Source organism: Peromyscus eremicus, chromosome 5, assembly GCF_949786415.1.
Source record: "Peromyscus eremicus chromosome 5, PerEre_H2_v1, whole genome shotgun sequence".
NCBI lineage: Eukaryota > Metazoa > Chordata > Mammalia > Rodentia > Cricetidae > Peromyscus > Peromyscus eremicus.
Genome location: NC_081420.1, coordinates 72,444,001 through 72,465,378, shown reverse-complemented (window position 1 = coordinate 72,465,378; position 21,378 = coordinate 72,444,001). Strand labels below are relative to the sequence as shown.

At 41.2% G+C, this 21,378-nt stretch overlaps 1 protein-coding gene across 1 annotated transcript in view; it reads right to left on the bottom strand.

Moving 5' to 3' along the window:
- The window catches only part of Gpr158 (G protein-coupled receptor 158), a 376,347-nt gene that overhangs the window by 322,025 nt on the left and 32,944 nt on the right, over positions 1-21,378 (bottom strand). The window contains exon 2 of the mRNA XM_059263676.1: positions 17,812-17,917. Within this exon, the coding sequence (XP_059119659.1) occupies positions 17,812-17,917 (106 nt within the window). The remainder of the gene's footprint in view (positions 1-17,811; positions 17,918-21,378) is intronic.

Sequence of the window (21,378 nt, the reverse complement as noted above, 5' to 3'; positions counted from 1 at the left end):
GGGAAAGGCTACCGCTGTCAGCAGAGGTCACACTACACACACTTTCATAACTCAAAATGTAGCCATCTCTGCACAAGGAGAAAAATGGAGTACTTTCTTCCAGCTGCCCTACTCCCTAGCCCACCCTTAGGTCCAACACATGCATCAGTGTGGCAACAACATAGCAGCCTGTTCTAATTTGTTATCTCTTGCTGTGACAAACCATAACCAATGGTAACTTTGGGAGGAAAGGAACTATCTCATCTTATGAGACAGTCCATTATCCAGGGAAACCAAAGCAGGAACTTAGAGGCAAAAACTTCAGCAGAAGCCATGGAGAAGTGCTACTTACTGGCTTGCTCCCCATGGTTTGCTCAATCTGCTTGCTTTGTTGCTGTTGTTTTGTTTGGGTTTGCTTGTTTGTTTGTTTGTTTGTTTGTTTGTTTGTTTGTTTGTTGAGACAGAGTTTCTGTGTGTAACAGCCTTGACTGTTCTGGAACTTGCTTTGTAGAGCAGGCTGGTGTTGAACTCACAGACTTCCACCTGCCTCTGCCTTCTGAGGGCTGGGATTAAAGGCATGAACCCCCACCATCTAGCTTCAGCCTGCTTTCTTATAGAACCCAGGACCACCAGCCCAGGGGTGGCACTACCCACAATAGGCTGAGCCCTTCCTCATCAATCATTAATCAAGAAAATATCTCCACAGAATTGCCATCAGGCCAATCTGATGGATGCATTTTCTCAATTGAGGTTCCCTCTTCCCAGACGACCTTAATTTATATCAAGTTGACAAGAAATTAACCAGTACAGATATTTACCATCTTAAACAGCAAAACTGAGAAATTTTCAAAATATGTATTAATTTATTTAAAAACAACAATGTATTTGTTGCATGCTAAGTAATATAATTATAAAAACAATTATATTTTTAAAAATATCTAGAAGAATATTATTATTTTACATTCTTAAAAATCTCTTTAGTGTCTGCCTTACTCCAAAACAACACAATTCTCATCTCCTTTACACTGTTCAACCTGCCTCTATATCACACCTACCTGAATCTCTGTGTACCCAGAAGACAGTTCAAAAGTCAACCAATGGCTTTGAATTACCCTGAAAATGTTTTTAACTTCATGGATCCCCTTGACTAGGTCTAAGGTCTTCCAGGAGTCCTATAAGTAAGTCACTTTACATTAAGTCTTTGATCTGGGCTTCAATAGAACTAGAAAGTAAAGGGAGCCAAGCCTGCGACACAAATAACCATTACAAACATGAATAAATATGAAAATGACTCTTTGGCCTTCCCCTGGGTGATCATGGGATTGTAAGTACCAGCTGAGAAAAAAACAGCTTTCTTATGCATAAAGCAGAGATTGTAGCGGCAAGCTAACAGAGGGATCTCTTAAAATAATTACATAATCAAGATCAGGCCATGGCTTCAGTTCATTACAATAATGATGATGAGATAAGAACATGGCTGGGGACAGCTCTCTTTCCCAAAGAACTGCAGAAATAAAGTGGCTATCCACATGTTTAGAACAGCACAGAAGTGTTCCCTCCAGGAGGCAAGGCATGAATCAAAAGCCCTTCTCAGAGTCTCTGACCACATTTATCCTGTTGAAGGAGACTCTGAGTGTACAATATTTCTTTCTTCACCTAATTTCCTGCTACGTGAGCAATAGTTGTAAATTTCCTCTAACAGTTCTGTTTTTTTCTCTCCTGATGCTTCTATTTTCAAAGACCTTTCAGTCCAGCCTCACCAATTAAATTTTTTTACTTATCCATCTCTCCATACACCTACACGAGGGTTTATCTTGTGAAGTACCAAACTACATACATAATGAAGTGTAACACAGTTCACTGTAGTCTTGTAAAGCCACCCAAACTATGAATACTCTAAACAAAAGTAGGAAAGTGCAATGACTGCAAGTGACAAAAAAGGTAGGTACTTGCACACATTGCTTTGAGGACAAAGGCACTGTCACGTCATATCTCAACACGCTAGGTTCCACTGCTATCATTCACCACCCACTACTAATCTGTGGGGAGGGAAAAACAATGAGAAATCTAAACCTGTCCTGGATGCACACATATGGACCACCTGGTAAGACACCAGAAATAACAGTAACCATAGAAATGAGATGAAGAGGGTAGTATGTCTTGGTGTTAGGGAAAGGAGGCAGGTCAAGGAATGAAGTCTAACTCTTATATAATACAGACAGTTAAAGCTGTCTGAATCAGCCAAAGGCAGTAGCTAGGCAACATAGTTTTCCCCTGTGCTCCAAAGGGGGCTGCTGAACTTCAGTAGCCTGGTTCCTCACTGAAAGCTTTGACAAGTTTCCGCCGTGTTTTATGTAACTGTAGTGGAGGGAGTGCCCCATTAGATCTGATTTGCTGTCATAATGGGATTTTTTCCCCACATAAGCTAATGATGCAGAGTTATATTTAACCCCCAGAAGTCACCCTCAGGCACTTGCTGTACACTCTGATTGCTTCTCATATCTAGATTTAGACAACTAGCAATTTTTCTGCTACAGAAAATGACAAAAGCAAAGGTTTAATAGGTAGGTTTACCCCTCCCAATTGGCTCCACTATAAATTTAGTTACATATTCTGAATCCGCTCACTAACTTCCAATTTCCTCAGATGCTTTCTCACCAAATGGAAAAGACTGAGAGAGTCTGGTACTTTAAATCCATGTCCATTGATGTGTGTGATTTAATACTCTCACCCAGCCTACATTTGCCTTCCTGCATAAACTGTAGATCTTCATCCAGATTTCTAAGCCACAGAGATGCTTAGCAGCATCTTAGTATTTTATTTTCAACAATAGAGTCCAACATTTACTTATATATTTTCATAAGTATTCACCTTGGCTTCAGTGCTCATGATGAGCTGAACCTCTCATATTCACTCATATTCTATTCCTTTATTCTAATTCTTGAAGCAGAATGAGTCCCTTCCCTCAATACCAGTCTCTTAGGTGATGCTCAGACACGTATTCAAAGCTTTCACCAATCCCTATCCAAGAAGACAAATCATGTCCCTTGGGTCCTGTTTCAAATTGGACATTACCACCGTTCAAAGCCACAATCATACATTAAACCAAGAGAAACTCCTGCTGCCAGTCAATTTAGAGACTGATAAGGAACTATGAGCACTTAGCCCTAAATGAGACATTTTTATCGTCCCCACTACTACCACCAAGGCTCAGAGAACATTACATAAGAGGAGGCAGAAAAAAAATATAAAAGCTGAAGGATGAGAAGAAGTGCAGTAAAATGCTGTCATTTAGACATGACGTAGCTGTTGCACTCAAAAATTCAGAGTAGCTGTGGTTACCTGCACTAGATGAAGCCAATCAAACTTCCAGCAAATATTAGGAGGTGCTCTCCAGGCCCCATCGCTTACTGAGGATCTATTGGCAGTGGAAAGTCGCTGAGGGCGAGAAAATCATTCTTTTCTACCATTACCAGGGTGTGGCACTGGTAAGGTTACCATGCTCCGTTGGATGGCCCCACACCTACACACACATGAGCAGCACTTATTGGACTTAGGTTATCAAAAATGAAGAGAGGGAAGAAAAGAAGAAGAGAAGAAAGATGATGAAGAAATGGAGGGGGAGGAGGAGGACAATGATGACAATGATATGAAGTTGGGAAAAGCAAAGAGGGGATTGGGAGGGGAGAAATGGAGAGTAGACGAGATCATATTTCATTGTATGCAGTTATGAAATTCTCAAAGAATTACAAAAAAAAAAATCTCTGGGGAAAAAAAAATAACTCTTGCTGCCACAACTTACCTGCCTACAAAACAGGATCACTTACTGGTCCTAGGCCAACTCTGAACATAAGCTCGCCATGCCTCTTGGAAACTTGTCCTGGCCACCCATGCGGTACATCAATACATCTGGACTGGTCTCTGCCTAATTTCCCATAGGAGTGACTCCATCATGTGTCTTGGCTGCACTCCCAGTAAGAGAACTATAGCGATGTCATCCCATGGCCCCCTACTGGTCAGAGAGTCTTTTTCTAAGTAACCATCCATCATTTCTACCACCTTCTTATACCTTAGATTCCCGAACCACCACACCAGATATTTCTATCTTTGTCAAGCTGTAGCTTTTGGTTTACTTGTGTGTAAAATAGAAATAACTATTGTAACCATCACTCAGGGTGACTATATATTACCTGACTATGACTTTATTATTGTTAAATGTTTTCTTACATGGAAATTCAGAAACAAACTTTATATCACTGGGACGAATTGCTTTTGGGATCTCATAGACTGTGCTTAAGCAAAGAAAACCAACTAGTAAAGCCTGGATGCCTAGGAGAAAGTGGTGGCACATATCTGTAATCCCACACTTGGAAGCTAACTCAGAAGGATCACAAGTTCAAGACCAGCCTGGGCTACATGAGTCTTTCTTTGCCTTTAAAAAATGGGAATGGGAGGCTAGAGACTATATAGCTCAATGGTAGAGTACATGGCTACCTGACAAGGATCCAGGATTGATTCCCAGAATTAGGGCACAGATACCTTTATGTGTACTACTCATGAATAAGGTTTTTGTCAAGGTTTTATTTTTGTAACATTTCAGAGAGTCCAGAAATAAAAAACAACTAACAATAACTCTGAAAGTAATTGTTAGTAATAAGTTATTTAGCTTTACTTTTAAAAAAATTCTTGGGTTTAGAGATAATTTTACCATTTCTAAAGATGTAAGTAATTTCCATGTTAATAAGATATGTGTGCTTATTTGCTTCTACATAAAGAATTAAATATTGCTAGATATTTGATATGGCATCTTCAAAGTTATTAAAAATTGATAAATATTTTTTATATGATATGATATTTTATTTCATAATTATCAATGCTAAGAATGCCTCTGAATAAATAAATACGTAGCACAAAACCACAACCAAAATTATGCGATGGAAAAAAGAAAGCATCTTCAACAAATGGCGCTGGCATAACTGGATGTCGGCATGTAGAAGAATGCAAATAGATCCACATCTATCGCCCTGCACAAAACTCAAGTCCAAGTGGATCAAAGACCTTAACATAAACCCAGTTACACTGAACCTGATCGAAGAGAAAGGAGGAAGTAGCCTTGAATGCATTGGCACAGGAGACCACTTCCTGAATATAACACCAGTAGCACAGACACTGAGATCGACGATTAACAAATGGGACCTCCTGAAACTGAAAAGCTTCTGTAAGGCAAAGGACACTGTCAATAGGATAAAACAGTAGCCTACAGAATAGGGCCATTTTACAAATGGTGGGAATTAAGAAGTTCTGTCCTAATCCAAAGCAAAAATTCATTTCATCATTTTTTATGAAATTCAAATCAGCAACTCAACAATTTTTAAAATCAAACATTTTAATACAATATAATTCAAAGATGTATATATTTGGTACTTACATATTGAAGAATGACAGTGAGAAGACATTAAAAGTATATGTTTTCCATAATTATAAAGTTTCTATAAGAGTATAAACTTTGGGGATGGAGGGAGGGCTCAGAAGTTGAGAGCACTTGTTGCTATTGGAGAGGACGTGGGTAGTATAACAGGTGTGGTGCAAAGTGTGCATACTGTGTGTTCAGAAGCAAGGCTGCAGTGGAGCCATGGATACAGCAGGGAGAGCATTCCTGAAATATGCGGGATTCATGTTTGGTTTTCAATTCATCTTTGGTCTTTACGTGTTCAGAAACTTGCTGTTGCCACTTGTTTCCACATATGAAGCCGTGGCCTACAGTTTAAGACTCTGGGAAATGTCTTGTTCAAATCACCCTACATACATTTCCAAAGGTACAGCTTCACCACTCAGGGTTAAAAAGGGTTGGCAGCTGGCATCTTACCAAGCCCCTCCTCACCTACTAAATACGTTTCAGAAAGACTTCCTCATACCATAGTTGTTCTCTGTACCACTGAATCCTCATGAATTGTTAAATCATACTGGAGAACTAGTTTCCTTTATCACTGAACTATTCTAATACACCATAATTTATTTAGCCAATTCTGTATTGTTCATTTGTTTCCAAATTTTCAGGGCACTACTGTAATGAATGCTGCGGCACACAGATGTGTGTAGCAGATTTGGAAGTTTTTCTTTGGCAAATGAAAGAAAAAGAAAAAAAAAACAGTTTTAACCAAGAATCATGTACTTTTAATTATAGTGATTTTACCATCTTACCAGAAAGTTCAATAACAACTGCATTTCTACCAACTCTTCGTGGTAGTATACTCACCATACAGTATAGTAATTTGGTTTGGTTTGATTTGGTTTGGTGAGACAAGGTCTTGCTGTGTCCAGATTGGTCTTCAACTCCCCCAACCTTAGTTTCTTGAGTGCAGAAACTATTGTTTGCTAATCTAGTAGGCAAAATTCTTTCACCTTTAGGAACTGTGTGAAGATTTGTCTTTTATGATAGAGGTTATTATTTCATATTTTGTGTGGTAGTCACTTAGCACCTAAAAAATGTCATGGTTGATTACATTTTCAAGTTTTCTGGATCTCTGGAGAATGGGGTGATTTATTTAAATTATGATTTCCTTTATTACTCACGTCATTTTAGAGAGTAGGAATACACTTGGAACATACACCTGTAATACTAGCACTTAGAAGCTGAGGTGGGGTGACTGTTGCAACCCCAGGACCAGCCTGAGTACTAAGCTAGCGAGGGCCACATAGCAAATCTCTGTCTCAAACACACACACACACACACACACACACACACACACACACACACACCTTGCAAGATGCATTTAAGTTAATCTATCAGAAAAAGTACCCCATAGACAATCAAGTGTACACAATGCTAATTATTAAATTTACAGTTAGTGAGACTGTGTTCAGCAAACCTCAAACAGAAAAGGCTAGTGTAGCTAATTGAATAGGGGGGAATTAAAGTCAAAAGTGGCTTGTGTGAGACAGTATTAGAAACAGTACTCTACCATTTAGACAGAACACAATCTACAACTTGCAACTCTCCATAAGTAAATATATGTAGTGTTGTAGTAGAGGAGATGTCTAGATGACCACAAAGCCTCAATGTCTCTTAGCTTCCCACAACAGACTCACACTCTCCCAACCACAAGATGGCAAAGGGCACTGAGTACCCTTGCGTCAGTCGCTGGGAGCAGGGATTTGAGGGCAAAGTTTTATCTCATCCAATTTGTATGAATCAAAACTTAGTTTAGGAACTCTCAAGAACATGATAAACACCCCCCCAAAAAAAAAATCAATCGGCATCTACAAGTTTTAGAGAAAAAAGACTATGTAAGAAATTCAAGCAAGTTAATTATTCACAACTCTGAGAACAAATCAGGAAACCCACTTAGTTGGGCTTGGTAAAGCAAGGCTGTTTTACTGAACCACAGGATATTTAGCCTAATGGAAAGACAACTTAACAGTAGCTGAAAATAGTCTCCAAATAGCTGAGGAAAAGGTTTCCATTTTGAATTTGGACAGTCCCCACGGAAGAAAGCAAAAGTGATGCCTGCAGGTGAAGGAGGACCATCAACAGAGATGCTGCTGATGAAGGGAGAACCATTGACAGAGATGCTACAGATGAAGGGAGGACCATCGACAGAGATGCTGCAGATGAAGGGAGGACCATCGACAGAGATGCTACAGATGAAGGGAGGATCATCGACAGAAATGCTACAGATGAAGGGAGGATCATCGACAGAGATGCTGAAGATGAAGGGAGGACCATTGACAGAGATGCTGTAGATGAAGGGAGGATCATCAACAGAGATTCTGCAGATGAAGGAGGACCATCGACAGAGATGCTGCAGATGAAGGAGGATCATTGACAGAGATGCTGCAGATGAAGGGAAGACCATCGACAGAGATGCTGCAGATGAAGGGAAGACCATCGACAGAGATGCTGCAGATGGAGGACCATTGACAGAGATGCTACAGATGAAGGAGGACCATGGACAGAGATGCTGCAGATGAAGGAGGACCATGGACAGAGATGCTGTAGATGAAGGAGGACCATTGACAGGGCTGGCTGCAGATTTCGGTCTGTGCCTGGCACCCTGTGAGGTACCTTGACTCACCACATCACTGCTTTTCATTCTGATAAGGAGGTGTTGCTTCCCTTTAAACAACCACAGTTTGTGCTGATAATGAGTGGAAAGAAAAGCCATGATGCAGTGTGATGGGCGTTTAAATGTCTGGATGATGGCCAGTCCGCTGCTCTCCATTTGCTGGAAGATTTTTTTCCATTTCTAGCATGAAATAATGGCATGTAAAAACCAGTGTGCAGGGTTGGAGAGATGGCTCAGAGATTAAGAGCACTGGCTGCTCTTCCAGAGGTCCTGAGTTCAATTCCCAGCAACCACATTGTGGCTCACAGCCATCTAGAGTTGGATCTAATGCCCTCTTCTGGCATGCAGGCATACGTGCAGATAGAGCAATCATATACATAACATAAATAAATAAATCTTTTTAAAAAATTTAAAAAACAGTGTGCACGGATCTTGCTTCATTTCTTTTTCTCTGGGACAAGGTTTTGCCCTAAATTCCTGACTTCCAAGATCACAGCATAGGCTGCCATGGCTGATTCTGCCCTCACTCCTTTCTACTGAGTTAATACAGTAGCTCGGGAGAAGATTTCAGAAGCCAACATCAGCCCTGCTCGACTGATAGAACTTGTTCCAGGAGCCCACAAGTCAACACTCCAGAAAAATTATGAAGTGAAGTTGGTCTTGCTTAAGACTTGGACATGTAGAAGTCCCTCTGCTATTTACAAGAGAAGAATATTAAACATAAGCAAAATGCAGAACCTACTCCATTGTCCTTAAAGTCCCTCACTGAATTTGAAGGCAATGTTACTGATTGGGCTGTTCTTTGAAACTCAGAGATTTGAAAGCCTTCAAAACTTATGTGTCCCCTCTGTACTCAGAGCTAGATCATCTTCTAGAACTGGCTGGCCACCTCCCTGTCCTATATGGTAGTCATTGGTTACAAGCAGCTATGAAATGCTTCAATCGGGTTATGGAGGCCATTTACCCTGAAATTTTCATTTTCACTTAATTTTATTTATTATAAATTAAAACTGGTAGCCATATATGGCTAATACTTCTCACAACAGACAGCACAATTGTAGAAATACAATTTTTTTCTAAAAATTCCAATGAAAATAGTGCCCTGGTACAACAGGGCACACAAGATGAGAACCAATAAGCAGCTGCTTCCAACTTCACTGAATTGGAAATTAAGCTAACGATCTCTCGAAAGCATTGTAGACTCTGTTGAGTGCTCGAGGGACTGAGCTGTGTTCTGAACGTAAGCATTTTCCAAAGAGAAGGGGCAAGTACTGCTTTCTCCATATCTTTGCACTGAACTCCTCTTCTCATATTCTAAGTGATACCAGTTCTTACCTTTTTAAAGCGTATTTTCTAACTAAATTATGTGGAGTTACAGACAGACTCCTACCTAAGACATTCCATTAAGGAGAGACATGGAGGTGTTATCTGTGACTGATGTCTGTGTGTGTGTTACATGTGTGGATATGTGCTATCTCCACAGCCCAAAAAAAAATGCCATTTTTTAAATATTTATTTTTTAAATTATGTATATAAGTGTATTCTGTGTGAAAGTATGGGCACACGTGACTGCAGGTTTCTACTGAATCCAGAAGAGGGTACACAAAAGAGGGTACAAAATCCCCTGTAGCTGGGCTTCCAGGCAGCTGCAAGACTCGCAATATGGGTTCTGGGAACTAAACTCCAGTCCTCTGTAAGAGCAGTATACACTGTAACTGCTAAGATACCTTTCTATCTCCCAAAGTGACATTTTAGCAATTCTGAGAAAATATCTCAAAGTGAGAATACTGAAAATGAATATTTGAAAATGTTTCTAGTATATGTGAGTTTTGTTGCCAAAATCCACAAATATTCAGAGAGCCCTGCAATTTAAATTTGAAGATAAAAGTTCCTAATCAATCTCACAAGAAGAGAACAAGATGATTATATATATATATATATATCCCTTTAAAATATTAAAATGACCAGTTTTCAGATTAGTATAGGGACCAACTAACACCAGTTAAGATGAAAACTTGCTGGCTATATTTTCACATAAACCTTTGAAAAACTGGTAGATAGAACTGAAAAAAATGGACATCATGATTTAGCAAAAAGAGTCAACAGTAGATTCATTCCATTTGGATTGATAGATCCTTACAAAGTATGTTCATCACCTGTGACAGGTGTTAAAACTAAGTATAAACCAGCTGCAGCTACAGACCCTTGGGTCGCTGCATTTCTAAGGAATAAATAATTTTAATGATGACAAAGAATCGGTTGTAACATTCTCGATAAAAAAAAGTTACTAAAGTATGAGTTAACTACAATGTTCTCATTAAAGATATGATTACTTACTTTTACAAAATATCGTTCTCATTAAGTTATTTCATCCTTATGCCAACCTGATTAAGTTTTCTGATTTACAAAAAGATATATAAATATAATAAAAGATTTATATTCACTGTATATTTAAAAGGAGGCACTTAATGTTTACTAGTGTCCTATAAACAAACAGCTTAAAGCTACTGTCTTGGTTTTCCTATTTCAATTTTTTTTATTATTCTTATAGTAGAAATAAGCAAAAGTAGACTTTTAAGATAAAAATCAATTCATTTTTGTATTTCTAATAAACTTTAGGAAAGAATTCTTTGTGTACTGAAACATTGGTAGGAAAACAGGCTAAGAAATGTGTACGGAAAACATGGCCAATTAAACTCTGCAATGATGCAGCTCAGTTAAGAATAATCACGCCCGGCGGTGGTGGCACACGCCTTTAATCCCAGCACTCAGGAGTCAGAGGCAGGCGGATCTCTGTGAGTTCGAGGCCAGCTTGGTTTTCAAAGCGAGTTCCAGGAAAGGCGCAAAGCTACACAGAGAAACCCTGTCTCGGAAAAAAAAAACAAACCAAACCAAACAAACAAACAGAATAATCACCCTGCAGTCCATTCTGAGAGGTGGCTTCAGATTGTGCTTCGCTGTTCCTGGAGGGGGCGTCATAGCTTTCTAGACCTGGCTACATGAACTCAGTGGGAAATTCTTTCCCCTCATGGTGTTTCTGGGGCTTTTGTCATTGTCCCACATCAGTTTTCCATTTTCAACATCAGCCCCACTCAACTGATAGAACTTGTTCCAGGAGCCCACAAGTCAACACTCCAGAAAAATTATAAACTGAAATTAGTCTTGCTTAAGACTTGGACATATAGAAGTCCCTCTACTATTGACAAGAGGAGAATACTAAACATTAGCAAAATACAGAACCTACTCCAAGCTGCAGTGTCTTGGTTTCTAATGATACTGATATTCATAAAGATAAAACCCTGCATCCAAAAATGTGACTCTTATTAAGTATTTTCCAAAATATACAAGTTTACACAGTGAGCCTTGTAGTTAGAACCACAAGATCAGGACAAAATAAAAATGTAGCTGATGAAAACCACTCCAAACAGGAGATTTTTCTTTGTTTTCCCAAACAGTGAACTCTTCAAGAAAACCTAGGTTGTAATTTCCAATTCACATCATCACAGAGAGGACTAAAAGGGAGTTCCTGCTGCTTAGATTCTCCAATTCACATCAGCACAGAAACGGACAGAACAGGGGTTCTTAGTGCTTAGACTCTCCAATTCACACTAGCACAGAGGACTGAAAGGGGGTTCCGGCTGCTTAGACTCTCCAATTCCCACCAGCACAGAGAAGGACGAAAAGGGAGTTACTGATGCTTAGACTTCAGGTGTGATGTGCACTGACTACAGCTTCTTGAAGAGACCAACACCACCAGAGGAGTTTAGAGAAGTGTGAACAGTTCGACAATAGCTCTTGTATAATATATACTACCCCATCAAAAACCCTCTAATTCCTGCCCAGAACCAAAAGCCCTTACTTTCAGCTTAAATACCTGTAAAAGCTACAGAACTTCTCCATCTCTTTCAGTTAATTTTAGTTTGAAGTCTATTTTGTTAGATATTAGGATAGCTACCAGCTTGCTTCTTAAGTCCATTTGATTGGAAAGTCTTTTCTCAACCCTTTACTCTGAGGTAGTGTCTGTCTTTGAAGTTGAGGTGTGTTTCTTGTATGCAGCAGAAGGATGGATCCAGTTTTTATATCCATTCTGTTAGCCTGTGTCTTTTTATAGGTGAATTGAGTCCATTGATATTAAGAGATACTAATGACCAGTGAATGTTAATTCCTGTTATTTGGGGGGGTGCGGTAGTGGTATGTGTGTATTTCCTCTCTTTGGGATTTGCTGTTGTGGGATTATCTATTGCCTATGTTTTTGTGAGTGCATCTAACTTCCTTGGGTTGGAGTTTTCCTTCTAGTGCTTTCTGTAGGGCTGGATTTGTGGATAAGTATTGTTTAAATCTGGTTTTGTCATGGAATATCTTGTTTACTCCATCTATGGTGACTGAAAATTTTGCTGAGTATAGTAGTCTGGGCTGGCATCCATGGTCTTTTAGTGTCTGCATAATTTCTGTCTAGGACCTTTTGGCTTTCAGAGTCTCCATTAAGAAATCGGGTGTCAGTCGGGCAGTGGTGGTGCACGCCTTTAATCCCAGCACTCGGGAGGCAAAGCCAGGAGGATCTCTGAGAGTTCGAGGCCAGCCTGGGCTACCAAGTGAGTCCCAGGAAAGGCGTAAAGCTACACAGAGAAACCCTGTCTTGAAAAACCAAAAAAAAAAAAAAAGAAAAGAAAAGAAAAGAAATTGGGTGTCAGAGATCCATAGCCAAGCACCAGGCCGAGCTCCAGAAATCCAGTAAAAAAGAGGGAGGAAGGATTATATGAGCAAGAGGGGCTCTGGATCATGATGGGGAAATCTACAGAGACAACTGAACCAAGCTTGTAGGAACTCACGAACTCTAGACTGACAGCTGTGGAGCCTGCATGAGACCAAACTAGGCCCTCTGCATGTGGGAGACAGTTGCGTAGCTTGGTCTGTTTGAGGGGCCCCTGGCAGTGGGATCAGGATCCATCCCCTGGTGCATAAGCTGGCTTTTTGGAGCCCATTCCCTATGGTAGGACACCTTGCTCAGACTTGACGCAGTGGGGGAGGGGCTTGGTCCTGCCTCAACGGAATGTACCAGACTTTGCTGACTCCCCATGGGAGGCCTTACCCTTCTGGAGGAGTGGATGGGAGGTGGGTCAGAGGGAGGAGGGCGAGGGGAAGCAGGAGGAGGGATGGGTGGGGAACTATGGTTGGTATGTAAAATGAAAAATTTTTTTAAATAAATATTTTTTAAAGCCACAGAACTGGAAGGGAGCAGGTTCTAAGGCAAAATATGCATTGTCTTACTTTTTCCTTTTTTTTAAAAAAAAGCTTATGTTATGGGTTTGAGTGTTTTGTCTGCATGTATGTGTGTGCACCACATATGTACCTGGAACTGGCAGAGACCAGAAGAGGGCCCTAGATCTCCTGTAACTTGAGTTACAGGTAGTTGTGAATGGCCATGTGAATGCTGGAAACTGAACCCAGGTCCTCTGCTCAGCAGCCAATCTCTAACCACCAAGCCCTCTCTTCGGTCCCTCATTTCAGCTTCTTGATATTACTTTTGGAGCCTTAAACTTCTTGCTACAACATTTTCAAATAAGTCATTGAACTGTCAATTGTTCTAAAGAATATGCTTTTCAAATTTTTCTATAAGAAAAATATATGTACTAATAAATACATAAATACATAATAAAAATATATAATCCTAAAAGTCACATATTTCAACCTAATCTTTGTTCACTGGAATAGAAAACAGTATTGTTTCTTGAAATAATTTATTTGAAAGCTCTAAAAATACGCAAGACTCAGAAAATTAATATTGCTGGTGCAATGAAAATAAATCAGTCTTCTAAAAGTAGTTATTGGTAATATAATCATCTAGTTAAAAAAATGAATTTCAAGCCAGGTGGTGGTGGTACATGCCTTTAATCCCAGCACTCATGAGGCAGAGCCAGGCGGATCTCTGTGAGTTCAAGGCCAGGCTGTTCTACAGAGTGAGATCCAGGACAGGCACCAAAACTACAAAGAAACCCTGTCTCAAAAAAAAAAAAAAAGAATTCTATAAGGAAAGAAAATGGCTCAAAGATTATTACAAGCTGAAAAGGGTCCACCTTTATGTTACTAGACAGACTGTTCACTGAAGCCAGTACCCACACCAAAGCAAGGCTGCCTAGAAATGGTCCCTCTTAGACCAGTAGCCACAGTGGAACATGGGGGGGGGGGACATCCATGCTAGCTAAAGACAATGCAAAGTGGTCATACGCAATTGCCATGGACATAATAACCAAGTTAGGACAATCACCAATCATCAATTGAAATTGATATGCTTGAAACTGCCAGAGTCATCCAGAGGGAAGTAAAGCCTCAGAAACATTCAAAACCATAGGAGGACCAAATAGGGGCAGAAGGTTTTACCAAAGCAAAAGGAATCGTACATATGAAGACCCAGTCGGGTAGGAGTGGAGGTAAAAAGATGAGCTATAGCAGCTTGGCTATGTGGGGGTATATAGACATGGAAGAGATGTGATAACATGTGTGAGGAACTAAGGAGGTGAAATGGCATTGGAGGAACACGATGGAGCTGGAATAGATTTAGAGGAGCAGTTCTCAACCTGTGCGTTGTGACCTCTTTGGGAGTCTTTCATGGGGGTTGCCTAAGACCATCCTGCATATCAGATATTTACATTATGATTCATAACAGTATCAAAATTACAGTTAGGAAGTAGTAACGAAAATAAGTTTCTGGTTGGGGTCACCACAATATAAGGAACTGTATTAAAGGGTTGCAGCATTAGGAAGGTAGAAAACCACTGGATTTAGAGGGACATGGAAGAGTATTGAGGTGCCAGGGTACTGGGGGAAGGAGAATTGAGGGATGTTGTTGCTGTGGGATGGTCTGTATGTCAAATGTGTTGCTGATTGGTCAATAAATAAATCACTGATTGGCCAGTGGCCAGGCAGGAAGTATAGGCGGGACTAACAGGAGAACTGAGAGAACAGGAAGCTGGGTGAGGGAGACACTGCCAGCTGCCACCATGACAAGCCGCATGTGAAGATGCCGGTAAGCCACAAGCCATGTGGCAAGGTATAGATTTATGGAAATGGATTAATTTAAGCTGTAAGAACAGTTAGCAAGAAGCCTGCCACGGCCATACAGTTTGTAAGCAATATAAGTCTCTGTGTTTACTTGGTTGGGTCTGAGCAGCTGTAGGACTGGCAGGTGAGAGAGATTTGTCCTGACTGTGGGCAAGGCAGGAAAACTCAAGCTACAAATGGCATCCAACGTGCTGGCAAGAGTTTCCACCTAAAAACTGAGAAAAAAGATTCTAAAACGGAGCTAAAAACAGCTTCCTAATTGTCTCTCTCAAATGAGCGGCAGCTGCCGGTTTGAGCTACTTGTGGGTTCCTAATGTGCAAGCTCGACCTGCCGTATGGCGGGAATGAGGCCTCTGCAAGTGGCACATTAAGCTGCATGGTGGATTTAGCCTTTGCTAGTACAAAACAAAACAACAACAACAAAAAAAGAGGTTTCTGGGCTACATGTTGCTTTGATAGAAGCATAGACCCACTATTTCTGAGAGTTGATGGCTCCCAGAGCTGGCGGAAAATGTACCACCGCCATGTTGGGAAGCTGAAGTGGGCGGAGCCAGCAGCCATAGCGCCAGCGCCCTTTCAGGCTTAGAAGGCTGCAGTTTAAAGCAATAGGCTCAAGCTAATATAAAAAAAATAAGCCACGTAAAGATGGCTACCACATAGAGAATCTGGATTATGTTCTCCTTGATATTCGTAACTGAAGAAAAACATTTGATTACAAAAGCTGTTGAGTTATGCCAAAATGTATATTTTAAAGGTACCTTGACTTCAAAATTTCGATGTAAGGATATGTTGCTTTGGAAAGGAGGCTCTGCTTTTGTTTCCACAGAAAGCCAGAGGCTATGGATTTGTTCCAGATTAAGATACATTAGGTTTGACCAGCCAAGACCACCTGAAAGGTCTCCGATGACACCATGGCCCAGATGATCCAACATCCAGAATCATTTCAAGGCAACTGGCTCAGACGATACACCCTCATGGACTACTCCATAATCCTAAAATATTCTTTGTGTCCCTATAAGATACAGCACCCCCTCCAGCAGGAAGTAGTAAGAGAAGCTACGCCCAAATTCCCAAATATACCAAGCTGACTTTGGAGATGTGTAAAGGTTAAAACCTTCCTTTTTAAGAAAGGAAAAGGGGAAGTGCTGTGGGATGGTCTGTATGTCAAATGTGTTGCTGATTGGTCAATAAATAAATCACTGATTGGCCAGTGGCCAGGCAGGAAGTATAGGCGGGACTAACAGGAGAACTGAGAGAACAGGAAGCTGGGTGAGGGAGACACTGCCAGCTGCCACCATGACAAGCCGCATGTGAGGATGCCGGTAAGCCACAAGCCATGTGGCAAGGTATAGATTTATGGAAATGGATTAATTTAAGCTGTAAGAACAGTTAGCAAGAAGCCTGCCACGGCCACACAGTTTGTAAGCAATATAAGTCTCTGTGTTTACTTGGTCGGGTCTGAGCGGCTGTAGGACTGGCAGGTGAGAGAGATTTGTCCTGACTGTGGGCAAGGCAGAAAAACTCAAGCTACATGTTGTGATAAAGAGAATGGGCATGGATAAAGCTATGTGTGATGTGTAGGAGAGTGTGGGACTTTGGCAGATTATTGGGAGTATGATGATCTTGGTGGTATCTGAGTGATATGTAATAGCATGGTTTGTTGGGTGTGCACATGATGCACATGCGAGGGGATTATATCCATATATGTTTATACATATACCACCTATAACCACATTGACACAAAGAAGTACTTAATGGCAAACATCCTTCGGGCTTAAATGGCCTTGCTCTGAAACCATATATACACACTGTGCACAACTGCCATTCACAACTGGAAAAAGTTCAAATTAAAGATGTTGGCTATGACTTTGTAGAAACACCCTCTTATTTAAAGTAAACTGAGTCAACTTTCCTTACAAATTTTTGGAGTCAACATTGGGATATTCCAAGTGTTAACGATTAGAAAACTGGAATTCTGTGCATTTTTTCACAGCGTTTTTGGACCTTAGAGACAGATTAGTGAGAAGATATTCATTAGTATGTCATCACATTTCTCCTTTGAAACTGCAAAAGGCAAGTGACAAGGGTCATTGCTATTGTCAATGTTTCCTGAACAAAAACAACCAATATTTTGCAGAAGTATGATCTTAGTTCTTTATCAATAGATAAATGAATCAATCAAGCATGGGCGGGAGTGGGAAGGAGGAAAATACGCACAACTGTAACCAATCTTTTTTCAGGTTCCTGTGTATAATTCTTTCCTTATTTTCCAAATTTCCCTGCCATACCTGCTCTACTACATTTTAGCAGATGGCGACATGTCTGAATGGATCCCACAAATGTGACAATAAGCATCGCAGTGCATTAAAAGACGCTTGCTCTGTTTGGTCCCGCCGGGACTGTTTTCTCATTTCGTGATTGTTGCACATTTCTAGCTCATTTTGAAGAATGAAATCAGCCTTTACTTAAAGTCAAATTTCAGCCACAACCTTACTTTTCACCTTGTCTAAAGAGTCCCCCAAACAGTTACTCTGCAAAAATGTTCTTTTCTCCCCTCTTTCGGTCCATTTGACAGAACTGAGATCTGTACAGATTCTGTTTTCTCATTAGGATTCACATGGTCATTTGCCCACACAAATAAAACATGTGTGAGAACCATCCAAGCCTTTGCTTCCAATTTCAGAGGATCTAATCCTGGTATTCTTACCTCTGAGTTGTTAAGATGGCATTTGTGAGTTCCTGAAAACCAGCCATCACTCGAACATTGGTCAATGTCCACTTTCTGAAGATTTATATCAACTTTCATCACACCCCTAAAATGAAAAAGATAAAAAGAAAAAAATTAATCTGAGCCTTTAAATTTTCTAAGCATGTTCTGCCCTGGAAATCAGACAGATGTAAAGAATGTCCTAAGTTGTTCGCACTACCCACTAAGATTTAACTCGGGCTTACTCAGTGAAGAAACACAGGAGGACAAACCAGCAAATACTCATTTTGTTCAGTTTGCAAAGGTAAGGACTTGGTACTTTCACCATCTTTGGCTGCTTCGTGTAGTACCTGGCACATAACAGGTGCTCAGTAAATAGCTGAAGATTGACTAAACCAGACAATATGGTTGTGGAAATAGCAGAAAACTTGACTCTAAAGTAACACCTGCCCCCAAAAATACCTTCTTTAAAGTGAATATGGTCAAATATTAATCTCATTTCTTTCTACTGCTATAATCCTCATACTATGGTGGGGGAGGTCAGAGAGGTTGGGGATAACTAGGGAGGTAACAGAAGAAAAAGCATCTCTTTCCACTGATCTTCTATAAGTTACATAAATGCATAGATGGTAGATAGGTGAGTATGTACAATGTGCTGTAAAATATATGATATAGGAGTTAGTATTAGTAGCTAAGATTAGGATAAAAGAACCTGTGCTCGCTTTGACCATCTATCAAGAGTTGTTGGCAAACAAACATTGGTGGTAACACCACCAATGTTATAAACATATTATTCAATAAATTCTGACATCGTGGGTAGACACAAACATATCCATCTATGTTTCTGACATAGTACACATGACAGATAATGAATGATAGTTATAATAAATTCTACAATATGTGCTGGTTTGTTTTTTTGTTTTTGTTTTTGTTTTGTCAACTTGACAGAGGCCAGGGTCATCTGGGAAGAGGGAACCTCAACTGAGAAAACGCTTCTATCAGATTGACTCAGATTGAGTGGTTGGCTAGACTGTGGGGCATTCTCTTGATTAATGATTGATGGGGGAAGGCCCAGCCCAATGTAGTGGTACCATCCCTGAGCAGGTAGTCGTGGGCTGTCCAAGAAAGCAAGCTGAGCAAACCGTGGCAAGCAAGACAGTAAGTAGTGTTCCTCCATGGTCCCTGTTTCGGTTGCTGCCTACAAGTTCTTGTCTTGGCTTCCCTCAATGATGGACTGTGATCTGGGACATATAAGCCAAATTAACTCTTTCCTCCCCAAATTGTTTTTGTTCATGGTGTTTACCTCGGCAATAGAAGGCAAACTAGGACAGGAAACATTACAAAGGAAGAAATGTTACGGTGGAGGGGAACAGGCCAAAGGGATGAGAGGAGACCAAGATAAAATTACCACTGGAATAATTACAGCCCTTCATATCCACACCTCTCATCACCAGCATCAAGAGGTTTCCCACTGGACTATTATTATTGACTATTACATTTTAGTATTCTCCCTTGAATGCCTCATTATAAAGCATAAATTAACCAAAAACCTATTTTTACTTGTGTCAAAACTGCTAGAAATAATGAGTTCGGGTTTTTTTTTCCCCAGCTATTTGCAACATCAACAAGAGCTTAGTGGTAAGACAGGGCAAATGTCTTGCTCGCTCAGCACCATGGTCACCAGTGGGAACTGCAGGAGGCTGCCATTATTCTGCAGCTTTTCCTTGAAGAAAATTGGCTTCAGAAATAAGTAGCTTACTGGTTGAGAACGCTCTCCCATAATTTCAAGTTCGTATATAGAAATCAAAAAGTCGCCGCGGACTTTCAACCCAGCCACGAAGCACTTTAGGTTCGCTCCAAACCACCAGAGGTAAATGAGCCGTGCGTTCACCAGATGGGAGATCAGCGCTGACTCATCTTCATTAGGGCCTCCTTGGTGCCTGGAGACCCACTGAGCCCTGGGGAAGGTGCTGCAGACTTCCGGAGAGGGAGGTGACGTTTAGGGAGACTCGGTTAGGGGGATAGCTCTCTTACTGCGGAACAGCAGACAGTTTGAAGGAACGCAGAGACCCAAAAGCGTAAGATGCCCCATTCAGAGGCCAGCTCGCATCCCCAGGATGCCTGCGCCCTGAGTCCCTGAGGCAATGTCTCTGGGGCGGAAGTGCTGTTCCTTCCTTCCACATCCAGGAAGCTCCACAGGCCGCCAGGAAATGACTGTGGTTTAAATGTCTCAGATATGGAAAATGAGGGCCAGAAAAAGCCTATTGGTGAGCTCCAGAGTTTAGAAAACAACAAATGCTATACTCCTAAGCCCCTTGGTGCTCCACAGACCAATGTGTGTTCCCCTACTTGTTGCCGGGGGCGGGGGGGGGGGGGGGGGCGGCGTGTAGAACAAGCCCTAAATTCCTTTCATCCTTGACAGTTCTAATATTCTGTCACTGTGAACAGGCTTTCATGTGAGAGCCACTGCCAAGTGCTGTAAGCCGGCTTCCCACATTTTTCGTGTATTCTGAGATTTCTGTCCCATTGCCACTGACTTGTTTCAGCACTAACTGGTTTCAGATCTTCATCTCTAACCCAAGTAACAGCTTTTTAAATAATAGCTGTTTGGTTCTGTCTGGCCTTGTTCCAAGTGGCGGTCCCAGTGTGAAGTTTATAAAGTTCAGAGCTTACACATTCATAACAGTTTGACCTTTGTCCTGACAGATGTATTATAATTTTTGATGGATGCACACCACGGACGCGCAAAGTATTACCAGAGGCTAATTCTGTCCCCCAACTGGCTACAGCAATAACTTAGTGTTTGAACTCGTTTTCCTGGTGCTGTGATAAACAGCATGACTAGAAAGCAAGTTGGGGGAAGGAAGGGTTCATTTATCTTATACTTTACAGTCCATCACCAAGGGAAGCTGAGGCGGGAACCTGGAGGCAGAAACTGAAGCGGAGACAATGGAGGAACACTGCGTATTGGCTTGTTCCCCTTCACTTGCTCAGCCTGCTTTCTTTTATAATCCAGGACCACCTGCCCAGGGGTGACACCTTGTCCCATGAGCTGGGCTTTCCCACATTAATCATCAATCAAGACAGTGCCCTACAGACTTGCCTAATAGGGCCAGCCTGGTGGAGGCAGTTCCTGAGTTGAGGTTCCCTCTTCCCAGGTGTCTCTACTTGTGTCAAGCTGACCAAAACTAATTGTTAGTTTCCGCCGAAGTAGCAGCCTGCCTCTGCCACCAAAGCAGTTACGTCATCACCTGTCGCCAGGTGCCTTTCCACCACCCGCTATGACATGTGCGCCCTTTGAAAGTGTCCGCCAGAGCACAGCTCGCTCTCTCGTCTCTCTTGCCTCTTGCTCCTCTCTTGCTTCTCTTCTTCCTCTTGTCTCTTTGTCTGCTACCTCTCTCACGACTCCACTCTGACATCGTCTTTCACTCTTCCCTTTCCCCTCCCCCTTTCCCCAATAAACCTCTTGCACAAACTCTTGTGCATAGCGTGTTTGCTTAGCCGCATACCTTGGCGGGGCCCACTGAAAGGTCCGTCTACATTTTCACAGGTCATTACTAGGCCAGC